The sequence below is a fragment of the Aedes albopictus genome, chromosome 3 (assembly GCF_035046485.1).
Source record: "Aedes albopictus strain Foshan chromosome 3, AalbF5, whole genome shotgun sequence".
NCBI classification, from domain to species: Eukaryota; Metazoa; Arthropoda; class Insecta; order Diptera; family Culicidae; genus Aedes; species Aedes albopictus.
Window position 1 is genome coordinate 298,256,572 of NC_085138.1, and position 16,073 is coordinate 298,272,644.

The 16,073-nt window shown below is 43.1% G+C and overlaps 1 protein-coding gene across 1 annotated transcript in view; it reads left to right on the forward strand.

Moving 5' to 3' along the window:
- Positions 1-16,073, forward strand: part of LOC115261816 (sodium/potassium/calcium exchanger 3) — a 30,482-nt gene that overhangs the window by 4,428 nt on the left and 9,981 nt on the right. Inside the window, exon 3 of the mRNA XM_029863704.2 lies at positions 9,572-9,719. Within this exon, the coding sequence (XP_029719564.1) occupies positions 9,572-9,719 (148 nt within the window). The remainder of the gene's footprint in view (positions 1-9,571; positions 9,720-16,073) is intronic.

Consider the following 16,073-nt stretch of genomic DNA (forward strand, 5'->3'; position numbering starts at 1 on the left):
GGGTAACTTCTGTATAGGTTACCTTGTGAACCCAGTTTGCTTGTTTCATTATAAATGAAGTGTCGTGCCTCGAGCATGCTATATCTTAGAATAACGTTGACAGTATGTTTCAACATTTCCTTATGCATGCCTTCAAGCAAGTATTTGGCGGTATTGCTACGATGATTACATCATCTGCAGTAGCTCAAACATTAATTTGAGATGCTTCAGCTGGATGGATTACTTAGGTAGTACAGTTCATGGATAACTTAACATAGAATTGCACCTAACCCAACTCATGAGTTAACTGATTGGCATGTGTCAGATGAGGAGTCTCCATTTGACCTTCTTTGCACTTTTTAGTGTGCCTTCGCAAAATTTGCGTATTCAGGTGATCCTGCTCAACAAACTACCCAACAAACATATTTGCTGTACAAGAGAGGAACAAACTACTTTTAAGCAAACTTTAGCTTAAGAAACTGTTATTCAGCTAGTTCTGTTTCTTGGGTAGGGAACCTGTACTAATTGGTTGCGACCACATTTTATGGATAATTCGCTTCCATAGCTACTCCAAGAGAGTTTCATTGTGGTTTTGTACCTACAACGCCCTCCATTGTGGTATACCATAACTATGGCTTTGAAAGAAGCTTGTCCTCTGCGGTCTGTGCGGACCGTAAGAGGTATTCCTGAATGGAACTCTGATCTGTTCAAGTTCAAAATATCTTCGGATAAACAATTCTTTTGTACAGTTACGAATCTCTAGCTCCGCTTGAGAATTATAGCTATACAATCGACTTAGTGGGCCCTAAAAAGCTCTGCTTACTTCAAATCTCCAGGTGCAAATGGGGGTTTGTCCTATATTTCTTCAAAGGGATTTGAGTATTTCAAACATGTTTTGAACTCTTGCAGTTTGCTATTGGGTATTTTCATGGCTTGAAATTACTTTATAGTTTTATCCCGGAAGGGTGCGTGCGTTGTATAAAGAAGGAATGAATTCCAGATTCATCTGGTTACCTCGTTCTTTCTGAAATGCTAGAAACGCATTGTCGATTAACACATCTGTGATGTTCGTCTGGCTGACATGCCTTTTCATGTGAACTCACATGCTTCCAAATTTGGGATGTCCACAGTGACTCTTTTACACAAAGTTGTATACGTTTTCAAGAAAGTACTCGCTCAAACGTAGTTTTTGCTTGGGTGATTTCTTGAATATTGAGGATGCTTTCGATGACGTGCCTTTCAATGTCATATTGAAAGAGGCATGACGTCACAAGCTACCTCTAATGAGCTATAGGCTCTCTTTACGCTTATGCGTTTTATAATGTCCTTTTTCAGGGCACTGATTAAACCCGTTGTGGTATGGGCTATGAGCTCTCATTGCGCTTATGCGTTCATTCCCTCTTCAAGGGCACCCCTTCCTATTTCATCACCTTTCCCTTTCCTAATCCTATTCCATCTCTTGTCCCATTCCCTCAGGTAAATGATGAAATTGGCTTATATGTATGGCGATGGCACAAATGTCCCAAATGGAGGATAACGTGCCTCTGGAGCCGGCCTTCTGATACCTGATTTCACTTCCTCTGATGAGGAATTTTTGGAATGTTTATTCAGTACGTACTTCCCCGGATGTGTGGATATTACATCTTCGGATGAACCTGATGTATTTCCTTGTAGGTATGATATTTTAGCTTCGGTTTGGAGTATTATAACTCTAGAATCAATTGAATGGGCACTAAATAGCTTTGCTCCTTTCAAATCTCCTGAGGCGGAAGGGATTTATCCTACTTTGCTTCAGAAGGGATTTGATTATTTCAAACATGTTTTGAAACAACTACTTGTTTGCAGTTTTGCTACAGGGTATATTCCCAAATCCTGGCGGGATATAACTGTAATGTTTGTACCGTGCGGGTCGTGCGTCATATGAAGTCAGTTTGACCTCTTTTCTTCTGAAATGCTTAGAACGCATTGTCGATCATCACATCCGTGATGTTCATCTGGCCAATGTGCCTCTTCGTGTGAACCAACATGCTTACCAATCTGGAAAGTCCACTGTGACTCTTTTACACAAAGTTGTTTATGATATCGAGAAGGCATTCGCTGAAAAGCAATCCTGCTGGTGTGTTTTCTTAGATATCGAGGGTTCCTTTGACAAGCAAGGTGCCTTTTGATGCCATATTGGAAGCCGCACGGGGTCATGGTATATGTTCGCGCCCATCGAGCGCTCCGGTGGAAAATGTGCCCCTCTTTCCCCTATTAGAATGAACAGCGTCACTCCAGCTCCCACAAATGTAAACACGGCGACAGCGCGGGACCACTCACCACCAACGATGATTGCGATGATGATTGATGATGACAGCTGTGTGCGAGCGCGCGTCATCGCGGCGGCACCCAGTTGGACGAGCTTGTGCATGCCGCTCGTGAGCGACCGGTGAGAGGCTTCCTTCAGACAGTGCAGCCAGATTTGTGGAATGGTCTAGAATGTTTTATTCGAGAATCTAATAGAACGTTCTAGATGCACTCCTGGGTGCTATATAAGGAGAGCTCCACCACCGAACAGCGAAATAGTATCATTCTGACCCGGCTAACGGTCAAGTGTTAAGTGAAGTGCTAAGTGAAGTATACTTACAAGCGTTGGCGTGGCTTGAACAACGCCAAGTAAAGTGTAAGAAGTGAAAGTGAATAAAGTGTTTTCAAGTATAAACCTGTGTTTTCTTTCTGCGGAAAGAAAATCCCCGTTTGAGGCACTGCGGAGCCTCAACATTTGGTCCGTCCGAACCGGATACCGTACCTGTGGAGTGGAACCGGCCTACAGTCCCCGGTTCACCGCCGAAGCGTCCTGCTGGTCATCGAGGCGACCAGTCGAGGAATCCCTGCCGGTCTGTAGACGATCGGCACCAACGGTGACATCTTTGCCGCCGGCAAAGACACCATCCATCGAAGGATTTCTACCGATCGACGAGTCGGTCGGTCCCAACGAAGATATCTGCTGGTCGAGGAAAGATCAGTGGAACCGAGATCCTTTCCCCTGGAGGATTTTACGCTGGTCAGCGAGGAGATCGGCACCAGCGAGTTGTTCCCCTGGTCAACGAGGCGACCAGTCGAGGAATCCCTGCCGGTCTGTGGACGATCGGCACCAACGGTGACTGCTTTGCCGCCGGCAAAGACACTATCCCGTCGTAGGAATCCCCCCGATCGACGAGTCGGTCGGTCCTAGCAAGGCGTCCAGCTGGTCATCGAGGAGACCAGCCGAGGAGTTTCGTACCGGTCAACGAGAGATCGGTATCAACGGTCCTTACCGCCGGTGAGGACACCAGCGCATCGAAGAGGAATCCTGTCGGTCAGTGTACGACGAGCATCAAAGGTGACATCTTTGCCGCCGGTAAAGACGTCACCAACGAGAAGATTTCCTGCTGATCAACGAGGTCATCGGCCCCAGAAGAAGTGCTTCCCTGGTCAACGGGCGAGAGGAATTACCGCCGGTCAGTGGACGATCGGCACTGGATGTGTCATTCTTGCCGCCGGCAAGACAACCAAGGAGACAATTTTATACCGATCAGCGAGCCTTGCTATCGGTACCGTAAAAGCCTTCTGCTGATCAAGGTGGTATCAGTGGAAGCAGGACAGCCCGTGCTAGTCACCAAGGACAAGATCGTCCGCCGATCAGTGAGGTGTTCGGTCCTAACAAAGTCGTTCCCCTGGTCAACGAGGTGACCAGTCGAGGATTTCCGCCGGTCAAAGGAGATCGGCACCGTCGGTAAATTCTTGTGTGAGCACCGAAAAAAGGACTTATCGACCAACCACCGTCCGTACAAGTGAAGATGAGACACCACACACCGGAATTTGAAGCACCCGCCATGCATGAGATACAGCTGCTCATCCATCTCCGTGAACAGGTCTCGCGGAAGACCCGGCACATTTTGGGAAACCTGGTGGAGGCAGAGCACGACCCGTCGAAGATAAGATCATCGCTCCTGCGGGTGTACGAGAAGAAGCTAGGCACGTACTACCAGGAGTACGCCAAGCTGCACCAGGAGATCTTGGATCGCATCCCAGCATCGGAGTTCGAGGATCAGGGTGACCTGGAGATGGACTTCTACCGGCTGCACACCGAAGCGCTGCTAAGGGTAGAGCAGCTATCCGCGAGCTTGGCTGGTGAGTACGAACTCAGCAAGAGTGAGCGCCTTGGTTTGGAAAGCTTCCAAAGCAGGCAGTGGTCAGAACCTGCTCAAAAGGAGCAATCTGACAAGTCCCACGTGGTACCGTCGCATCACGTTGCGACGAACGTCAGCAACGTGGAATCCGCCCAAGGAGAGTGTTCAAATCGGTCCAGTGTGACGCCAGCTAATCACACTGTGACACCTACCCAGAAACCAGCCATGCCGCAACCGAGAAAGTGCCGAGCTAGCCTCCATAATCGGCATCAGTTGAAGTCCGTCTCAGAAGAACTCTACGACTCATCCAGTCTAGAGCCGCCGGCAAACTCTGAGACGTCCAAGGACCAACCGAACAACGTTCACAGAGAACACGATAGGTCGTCCTGTACGAAGGAACCGCGTCACACAACGAGATGTGACGTGCCAAGCACTGAAGATCGACAAGGCGCGGATTGGAAGCGGACTTCCTTCCGGACAGAGTTCACACCGACGAAGCTATCCAGCCAGTCCTGTGTGCAGCTATCGAGTGCCACTGCGATCCCCGTCCAGGTAATCCCATCGGTCAGCAAGGATTGGAGAACTTCAGGAAGATTGATGATTCGCCACCAATCGCAGTGTGGTCGCGAGGAGCTCTCCGACGCGCCCAGGGTAGTGCCATCGACTCAGAGAGTGCGATCATATCACCAACCGAAGAATGCTCAGAAGGAGCACTGCAAGCCGGTAAGTGTCCGAAACCATCACCAGTCGGAGTCTGCTCGGGGGGAGCACTCCGGTTTACCAAGTGACACCGCTGAATCTGATGGATCAGCAGCTCCTGGTCTACTGCATGAAGTTGATCATCAGCACCGCTCGGAGCACTCTCAGAAGAAGTACTCCTGGCAATCAAGTGTGGAACCACATCCAATCGTCCGTTCTACGAGATCCGTTGAGCATCTGGAATCCGCTCAGAAGGAGCATTCCAAGCCAACCAGTATCGAGCAGCAGCTACGTCATGTGGAGTCCAGCATAAGGCCAGTGACAGTGGCAGCCGTGAAGTGCCCAGAGCTTGCTCAGGAGAAGCTCTCTGGTCCGTCCAGTGTGGAACAGCCCGTTCACACTGCAACTTTCGTTGAAGAATCCGACTTCCCCCAGAGAATGCAGACTAGATCGTCCGTACTGGAGCTGACGAACCTCGCCTCATGTACAATCGAGTCCACGGCAAGCACGGAAGAGTCAGAGGCCGCTCAGGAGGAGCTCTCTGATTTGTTCTGCGTAGAATACCCTCTGCGCACTGCGACATCCGCCGTGGAACCCGAGTCCGCTTACAAGGATTATTGCAAGCTGTGCAGTGATGATCTGCCAGATTCCACTGCAGAGAACCCGAGGCACGTGGGGATCGCTCAGGATGAGTTGTCTCACGTAAAGCCATTGTGTGGTGCAACAGCTGTAACTCAATGGGAGATCGTTCTGGACGAACCGCGTCTGCTGTCACACGAAGAGCTCTCACCTGTGACAGTCCTCGACCTAGTTTTCCACCAAGTGGAATCCGCTCAGGTGGAGCCCTTTAAGCCGTCGTATGTGAAGACATCGGTAAAGCCAGTGGTGTTTCCCAAGGGCTCAGAGACCATGGAGTGTGGAACTGTTACAGTAGTCAGCGTGATGCTGGCTCTGGACACTGCTGTACGTGTCACGGTTTTTGACAGTAACAGCGAGAAGGGAAGGTTCCATGACCTTCAAAGACTGCAGGCCACGAAGAAGTGGCACACCAAGCCATCGAAACCACCACCAAGGACTTCTGCGAATGCTTCGACGCCTGCTCTGGTGGGCGAGTTTATCAGTGCGGAAGTTTGCTCTGAGATGATTGTCGAGCAACTCAGCCCATCCAAGGAAGGACACGCTGGATTATCCAAACTGATGGAGATATCTTGTGTGAAAGTGCCCACCAAGTGTCGCCACCAACCGCCACGACGAAGACAACAGGGAAACATTCCGACGAGTCGACCACCGCTTCAACTCGATTGCAGAGAAGCCAACCGGCATCCAATGCCGTTGCATCAACAGGAATGCTTCCAGCCCGGGGGCAGTATGTTCGCGCCCATCGAGCGCTCCGGTGGAAAATGTGCCCCTCTTTCCCCTATTAGAATGAACAGCGTCACTCCAGCTCCCACAAATGTAAACACGGCGACAGCGCGGGACCACTCACCACCAACGATGATTGCGATGATGATTGATGATGACAGCTGTGTGCGAGCGCGCGTCATCGCGGCGGCACCCAGTTGGACGAGCTTGTGCATGCCGCTCGTGAGCGACCGGTGAGAGGCTTCCTTCAGACAGTGCAGCCAGATTTGTGGAATGGTCTAGAATGTTTTATTCGAGAATCTAATAGAACGTTCTAGATGCACTCCTGGGTGCTATATAAGGAGAGCTCCACCACCGAACAGCGAAATAGTATCATTCTGACCCGGCTAACGGTCAAGTGTTAAGTGAAGTGCTAAGTGAAGTATACTTACAAGCGTTGGCGTGGCTTGAACAACGCCAAGTAAAGTGTAAGAAGTGAAAGTGAATAAAGTGTTTTCAAGTATAAACCTGTGTTTTCTTTCTGCGGAAAGAAAATCCCCGTTTGAGGCACTGCGGAGCCTCAACAGTATACCTCCAATGATTTCCAATTGGATTCACCAAATGCTCAAAAACCGACATCTGTTCGCGACATTGCGTCAAGCGGCGATTAGGAAATTGAGTGTTTGTGGATGCCCCCAAGGGGGAGTTTTATCACCACTTTTGTGGAATCTCGTAGCAGATACGCTATTGAGGCAACTCAATAATAGTGGTTTTCCTACTTATGGTTTTGCCGACGACTACCTAGCATTGTTAGTTGGTATGTGCATCAGCACCCTTTTCGACCTGATGCAAAACGCCCTTCAGGTAGTTGAGGGTTGGTGTCGCCAATATGGCCTATCGGTAAATCCGAGTTAAACATCTATTGTTCTTTTTTACGGAAAGGCGAAACCGTGATATCGTTCGACCTTTGCGTCTCTTTGATTCTGAAATCGATGTGACTGAACAGGTGAAGTACGTTGGAGTTATTCTTGATTCCACGTTTTCCTGGACACCTTATGTTGAGTTCAGAATCAAGAAAGCTTGTATGGCCTTCGGGCAATGCCGGCGAACCTTTGGTACAACTTGGAGTCTTAAATCCAAGTATATCAAATGGATTTAAACGACTGTTGTTCGTCCAATATTGTCTTATGGATGTCTTGTGTGGTTAAAAGGCGAAGTGAGAACGGTCCAATCAAAGTTAGGCCATCTCTCAAGGATGTGCTTAATGGCGATGTCTGCAGCGTTCTCTTCAACTCCCACGACAGCGCTTGAAGCTCTCTTTGACGTTGCTCCACTACACATTCATCTCAAACAAGAAGCACTTTCTTGCACTTACCGTCTATGGGTACTCGGTTTATTAGAGGAAACTTCTGTAAACTGTAGTTCAACACACACCTCGTAGTTTCCACTTTTGGTGAATTGGGACAAAGTTGTCCTTGCTCCAAGTGATCTTACAATAACTTGTAATTTTCCATGTAGGCCATTTTCCACAAATTACCATCCCGGGAAGAGCGGACATCTGGATATCTGGAGAGACGTATTTCAGACGGCATCGTATGTTACACTGATCGCAGGTCGAACAGGTTCAGCAAGCTGATTCATTTGCATGTGATAGCTGTGAACCCGATTAAGGAACTTCGTATCATTTAAGTCCAGTTTTGGCGCAACTGCGTTTCCGAGTACTCGGTAAACACTTATTAAGTGAAACTGACTTCAGAACCCTTAATCTTCAGGACGTTCTGTTGTTCTTGATCCGCTGTGGTAAAGAGTTATAGGCTCTCTTTACGCTTTATGCGGTATCACAGTGCCCTTTTCAGGGCGCTGTTTGAACCCATTGTGGTACGCTTATGCGTGTATGACGATCCTATTCTCTTACCTGTCCTTTCCCCTGTCCTGCCCTTTTTGCCTTCTCTTCTCCGTTAGGTAAATGATGAATAGGCTCGTGTTCATGGCGATGGCACAAATTTCCCAAATGGAGGAGAACGTGCCTCTGGAGCTGACCTACTGATACCTGATAACAAGTATTCCAACGCATTCAATGCAATACCAGAAAAGTATGGATTATCGTTAACAATATTTTGGTGAAATATAAATACATTCATGGTATTTTTTTTTGCTAAATTTGACTGACTGCTAACGACTGTATTGACGAGTATTTCGCTTGTTTTACGGCTCTTTCAGTCTATATTAAGCAGCTAAAACGCCTTTCGCATCTACTGTCCTACGTTTGTGAAATACACACCGAAACGTAGGACAGTAGATGCGAAAGGCGTTTTAGCTGCTTAATATAGACTGAAAGAGCCGTAAAACAAGCGAAATATTTTTTCGCTAAATCCATGGAATCAATTTTAGACAATTTTTGAAGGAAATTTCTTACTATAGCTTTGGAATGTCCTAGAAAGCTTTTATTTTAAAAAAGATTTTTTGATGTCTTTGACATTTCAATAATTGTTAGAGAATATCCTAAAACAAAATGTTGTGTTATCATTAAGGGAACTTCCAGTCCAAAAATGAGTGCAACCATCTTTTGTGAACGTAATCCGTTGTTCATAAAATTGATTGTGTTTTTCTTGGCTGTGCATGCATCACTCCTGTAGGGGTGAGTATGGCAGCATAATCGATCGCGTTCGCTATTGTCTCGAATGAAAATCAAAACAATAGATGCGCGGGTGTTAAGTGTTCAGTATTGTGTTGTTCTTTGCGGAGTATTGTGTTGTTCTTTACAGAGTAGAACATCAATCAAGACAATGAGATGATCGACATTGAACCACAAAAACCCCACAACAATTGGTGAGATCTTTCCAATATTATTTATTTATAAATAATTCTACTTCAGTATATTTACTTTATAACTGCATATAAGTTGAAAATTCGCTATTTTCAACATCCTTTCATCTATTGGAAGATGCTTCAGTTCTGGGCTCTTTCTAAGTTGATGAAGGGATTTATAAATGCTTGCAAGGACTTGGCCAGGTGTGTGGAGCTGAGTGAATCTATGACATTGTAGATAGTAGCGACATCAGCAATGTCAATGGAAATATTCAACTTTGCAACTCCATCCAAGATTTGTGCAAGTATTCATGCTATGCTATGCTATGCTATGCTATGTAATCCGTTGTTCATAAAATTGTTCTTGTTGATTTACATCGAAAAAGAATGAAAATCAACTATGGCGAATAATTGGTACTATAGCCATATTTGGAACACTTACCCTATACAAATACTGTTTATCGAATAACACTAGAATCACTCTCGGAATGGTACAAACAGCTGTCCATTGTACCCCAATTTGCCCTGATTTACCGGAAATGAAATCCTCAATTTACATCATTTATCAAATTTTCATTTTTCTTCTGTTCTAGGTCGTTCAACTACGATGGTGGCCCGTCACACGAGACTCGATGATGTACGGCATGGCCGTCATCGGACTGATTACCGTCCTCAGCGATGGCAAAGTAATGTGGTACGAAGCCACAATACTGGTGTCAGCCTACGTCTTATATATCACAGGTAAGCTTCCTCGTAATCCACGTGCGGTACTCGTAACGGCCTCCTAGAATCAAACCGGATCTGCTCCAATCAAAGCGATGGAATTTACGGTGGGCTTTAGCTTCCGGTCACGTTTCCAACTATTCCCGGTATTTGTGTGTCTCCGAGAAATGCGCCCGGTTTGCACAATGAAATACCACGCCTCAAGCTTTGCGAAGTAATAAACCGGTGAAATTCCTTCCCCTGATGGACAATGCATTGTAACGTTATCACGGCCAGATGGCGGCCATTCTGTAATGATGATGGTGGGACAAATGCCCGCTGCATGCTATCGTTATCAGCCAACTTGCATTTTGTGCAAATATTGTCCCGAGTCAGGACGTGTGCAGTAGACGGTTTATTAATTTATTATTTCGGAATGAGTTCATACTTCACACTTTGAATGAATTATAATGTCTAGTCCAAAATGGTTCGTTTGCTGTGGTTTACATTGTAGTCGGGTACAGCAAGGGGGCATTTTGATAGCTGCTTTCGGAAATTGCCAGGTGACAATGAACTTGGCGTGCGACCGCAGTTCCACTTTTTTTCTTGCAAAATTTTATCTCTGTTGTGCTTTTTGATATGGAGGATTGGTATGGATTTTCGAAAATCAAATCTATGCAATGGAAACTGTGGGGTATGAACAAAGCTGAGTAGCATTTCCCATGCGTGTATTTCCCCTAGCAAGCATCAGTGACAGCCAGCACCATGACGGGGTCGTCGTCAGTGTGATGCTGCCTCATTGACGAGTGGACTGTTGGCGGAGCAAGTCACCGTCACCGTGAGGTTCCGTATTATGCCAAGTGATTCTACTGCAGTTTGCTAAGATGGCTGGGAACGGATTGTTCCAGTGAGTTGCCCGGTATTCACATTGGCGATCCTGCCAGGAGTGCATCATAATCAATAACAAGTTAATCATAAAATAGGTAGAATCACTTGGCATAAAAACAGTGAAAGAAAACAAATCGTTTTGGTGTGTGAAGTGTGTGGTGGTGCTGCAAACACAGTGAAGTGGGTGTTGCAATTCTGCGGTTCCTGACGAAAGCTAGAGCGCGGAAAGTTTTTGTTTTTCCAACCGCGTTCTGTTTTAGCCTTGGTTCTAGCACAAACATATGAACAAAGGCGTGGTGACGTGGTTGATTTTTGTTGTCGACTGGTAGCACGCTGTGGATAGGTGGTCGGTCGATGATTGCATGCATGTTTCTTCATGTTCTTGCTCGGCATGGATGGTCGCGCTTTCGTTGATTCCTCGGATCGTACATGCTCGTGTTGTCGCTCGGTTGAACGGTAAATGCAAACAGGTTGATGTGCATGATGGTAGAGGTGTTTTACTATTGTGAATGTTGCCGTAAAATACTCGCGGCATTGGTTGGTTGGGTTGGTTTTTTGCTCGGGTTTTTGGTTGGGCAAATTAATGGCGTGTCGAACCGCCGAAAATTTTTCTGCATAAGGAAAATGCAGGGACGTGTAATGAAAACCGTCCAAAGAAACGGCATTTTTAGATAACCGCCGAAAGTTATTCTGCATAAAGAAAATGCAGGGACGTGTAGTGAAAACCGTCCAAGGTAAAGGCGTTGTTGGATAACCGCCGACAATTTTTCTGCATAAGGAAAATGCAGAGACGTGCAATGAAAACCGTCCAAGGAAACGGCATTTTTGGATAACCGCCGAAAATTATTCTGCATAAAGAAAATGCAGGGACGTGTAGTGAAAACCGTCCAAGGTAAAGGCGTTGTTGGATAACCGCCGACAATTTTTCTGCATAAGGAAAATGCAGGGACGTGCAATGAAAACCGTCCAAGGAAACGGCATTTTTTGGATAACCGCTGAAAATTATTCTGCATAAAGAAAATGCAGCGATGTGTAAAGAAACCCGTCTAAGGAAATGGCGTTGCATGATAACTGCCGAAAGCTGTGCGTGAGGAAAATGCAGGGACGTGTAATGAAAACCGCCCATAAAAATTGCATATCGTAAAACAGTTTAAAATTCGAAGTACGCAATGAAAACATCTACTGAAAATATGTTGTAGAACCTCTTTCGAACTCGTTTTGTAGAATCTATTTTCGTATAATGAAGGACATTTGTGTGTTATATATGGTCCATCTGTACCATCACATTGAAGCATTGAAAGTGGAGTTGTATGATATACGGAATCTTTAGTCTGATAAATCTCAAATTCGTTAATCTCTTGTTTTTTTTTCGCAATCGTGAATAACGATTGATTTGAGTGAGAGAAAAACAGGGCCGGCTACATAACGAGACGTGCGCTTGAAGGAGAGAAGACGCATCACCCAACTGCGTGTGTTGTAGTAATTTTTATTGGAGCTCGGCAAAACCCCATAGATGATCGGTTAGCATTGCAAGCTATCAATCAAATGATATAGGTTCGATATTAACAAAAGTGCGTTTACTAAACAATAAAGTAAATTTGGCCATTCGTCTTAATTCTTGTATCTTGAAGTATATCTTGTTGCATTGGTGCCATAAGGATGAAGAGAACGAAATTGAGGGATTGAGCGTAAAAATAACAAGCCTGCTAGTAAGAAAACTTTTTTTTTCGGAGAAGAGGGAGAATGTGGGGTATGAACAAAGCTGAGTAGCATTTCCCATGCGTGTATTTCCCCTAGCAAGCATCAGTGACAGCCAGCACCATGACGGGGTCGTCGTCAGTGTGATGCTGCCTCATTGACGAGTGGACTGTTGGCGGAGCAAGTCGCCGTCACCGTGAGGTTCCGTATTATGCCAAGTGATTCTACTGCAGTTTTCTAAGATGGCTGGGAACGGATTGTTCCAGTGAGTTGCCCGGTATTCACAGAAACGATTGTTGCTATGTAAGACACGATGACAATTGTTTGCATAATAAATAAAGTTGGTTTTGAGACACTTATCACATGCGTTTAGAAAGTTTCTGAAAAGTTGGCATAAACATCTTTTATTGATGGTGCAATTATGCTTGCTTGGTGGTCGTTGGATACCATAGGGCCACAAACGTGAAGGCGCTGTGTGGTTTGCTGGATGCACTATTGTAACCGAATTAGTTACTAAGAAAAACATAACATTGACATTAGCCAGTACAGGCATACCTTGATAGTTCGTACACCACCGCTTCGTTTGGTGTCCGTACTATCGAATTAAAATTTTTTATTTAAAATATCACTTTTAAATCAAGAAGTACAGGGGATACTCAAAATAACTGGGACAGGTAGAATTTTCACTTTTCAAAAAATGTTCAACTCGCTGTAACTTTTCGAAAAGGGCATCAAATATTCTGAAATTTTTACTGTAAGTTCATCAACTAGTTGTGTATCAGTGGTCAAAATTTGGAAAAGATCGGGCCATTATACACAAGATTATAAAGATTCTAAAAAAAGGTATGATTTTCCGAAAGTCAACTTTGAGCTGTTATATCTCCGGATTCAATGAACCGAATGCAATGAAATTTTGATCATTTATGACTAATATAATGAACTTTGTAAAGCAGTTGACTTAATTTAAAATTATTATTAAGAAAAAAAGTTATAGCGATTTCATTTATTCTATGTTTTTTTAGTAAATTTATCTTTTTTTCATACGCATCCCATTACTTTTTCAATTGATTGGCGGCTATTTCGTTGCTTTCTTTTGAAACATAAATACATTCAAGTCAATTAGAGGGAATTTAAATGAACTATAATTACTATCTCAAATTTTGAAACGATGATGAAGTTTTGGATAAATTGGTGTTATATTTGAAAAATTATCTAATCGTTATAATTTTCTATCGTGTAAAGAATTTCAAGTTTTGTGAAAAGTTTTTTATAGCTCATTATATTAGTCATAAATGATCAAAATTTCATTGCATTCGGTTCATTGAATCTGGAGATATAACAACTCAAAGTTGGCTATCGGATAATTATACCTTTTTCTAGAACCTTTATAACTTCGTGTAGAATAGCCCGATCTTTTCAAAATTTTGACCACTGATACACAACTAGTTGATGAAATTACAGTAAAATTTTGAGAATATTTGATGCCCTTTTCGAAAAGTTACAGCGAGTTGAACATTTTTTGAAAAGTGAAAATTTTACCTGTCCCAGTTATTTTGAGTATCCCCTGTATTTCTGGAACGTCAGAATTACTAGAAAACAACATATGGCGTAAGGGTTCGTTTATTAATTACTTTATTTTGCTTGTTTATGATTACATCTTTCTTGGAAAAATCTTTAAGTGCGTTGGGTAGTGGGTATGCTTCATATAAGCATCTCGTCTCAAGGAAGTTATATTGATTTTATTAGAGTTATCTTTTATCATCATTTAAACTGATCTAGATTTAATGAAATCAAACTAGATCAGTTCTTCTTCTTCTTCTTTATGACTCGACGTCCCCGTCCCCACTGGGACTTGGCCTGCCTTGTTTCAACCTGAGCACTTCCACAATTATTATTTGAAGGGCTTTTTTTGCCTGCCATTGCATGAATTTGTATATTTTGAGGCAAGCACAATGATGCACTATGCCCAGGGAGTCGAGAAAATTTTCCCGACCGGAACGGGAATTTAACCCGCCATCTCCGGATTGGCGATCTATAGCCTTAACCACTAGGCTAACTGGAGACCCCACTAGATCAGTTATATCTTGTTAAGAAGCATCTTAGATATATTTTCTTCTGCAATATTTATTGCCGTGATATTTTGAAAAAAAAAACCCAAGGAAATTGACTTTATGAACCTTAGAAAGAACTAATTTATGGAGGAATCCCGGAACGAAATTCTAGGATGAAATTCATGAAGAAACTATAAATTCCTGAAAATCCTGGAAGCATTTCAGAAGGATTTCTTTGAGAAGTTACAAAAGATTCTCTTAAAGAGATCCTGTTTCAGAAATTATAAATACACTAAAGATTGACTGCCATTTCAATTTGAGCACAATATCCGAAAAAGTTTCTTCTAGCTCTTATAGCAAACATACGAACGAAGTAAATAATACCAATTTTGTTGATGTTTCTTTTAACAGTTCAAAAACAGGGCTCTGTAAACTAGATGATTAAAATGTTAAGTTGCACAAAGTGGTCAAAAACTGTAGCATAGTAGAAAAGAAAAAAATCTCACAAATAAAATATTTAATTTCCAAACATAATAAAAATTACTGTATCGATAAGAAAAGATGTTTCTCAATTGGTAAGGGTAATTTTCACTGGAATATGTGATCAAGAACCATCATTACGAACCTTCTCAATGCAAAAGTTTTTGTTTCAAATTTCTCAACAACACCAGTAGCAACTAACGCTGAGTAAACGAATGACTTAATCATTGTTTGTTGCATTCGTTTTTATGGCATAACAAACTTTGCCATCTGGAGGATCGAATGAGCTGAAAAAATAAATTTGTTTCAATTAAATGCGTTCAGGAAAGCTTAGAAACTGTGTGGTAGTTCTTATATTCCGTAGAAAACCTTAAAAAATAAGAAACATGATCTCAGAAAAAATGTTGTGGAAATGCCTTTATCGACTTTTCAAGGATTTACATCAAGGCATTCCTTAGAAAACTTGTTAAGGAAGCGAATGTGATAAAAATTTAGATAATTTTTGGTGTTTAGTGATAAATAATATTGAAACATTCAAAAAACCTTTGTGCAAATTCTAATTTGGAGAATGAAGTTAATTGTTAGAGAACTCGACCGTTCTTCAAAATATCAAGACAATTGAAAGGAAATACAACAATATGGAGTACAATATGCTATATTCTGAAAGAAGTTAGTAAAAATCATTAGAACAGTTCATTTTATTTAATAAACAAAGTGTATTTATAATTTCTGAAACAGTCTATAGGAATCACAGAAGAAACCCCTGGAAAAATCTCAGAAATAGCCCCCTGAGGAATCACATGATGAATTCCTGGAGAAATCTCGTAACAAATTTCTGAAGGAATCTTGAAAGCAATCTCAAAATCAATCCCGGAAAGAGTTCTTAGAGGAGCTCCAGAAATAACACCTGAAGGAGTCCTAGATGAAACCTCTTCAGGAATATCAGGAAAAACTCCTGGAAGAATCCCAGAGGGAACTTCTTTATTTCTTTATTTGTTTATTTGTTTATTTCTCTATTTCTTTATTTCTTTATTTCTATATTTCTTCATTTCTTTATTTCTTTATTTAACGTTGATTCAACTGACACATTCTAGGTCTTATTGAATTATTTTAAAACACATGCAGCTATGTGCTATCAAGTGGTGAGTTCATTGTCAGTATGAGGATCTCCAAGAACTTTTTTGAGTCAAGGTCATCGGAACTACTAACGTATTTGGTTGTCTCTAAGAGATTTACGCAATAGAGGAAAACTTAAATAAGCTCCTATATTCCCCTG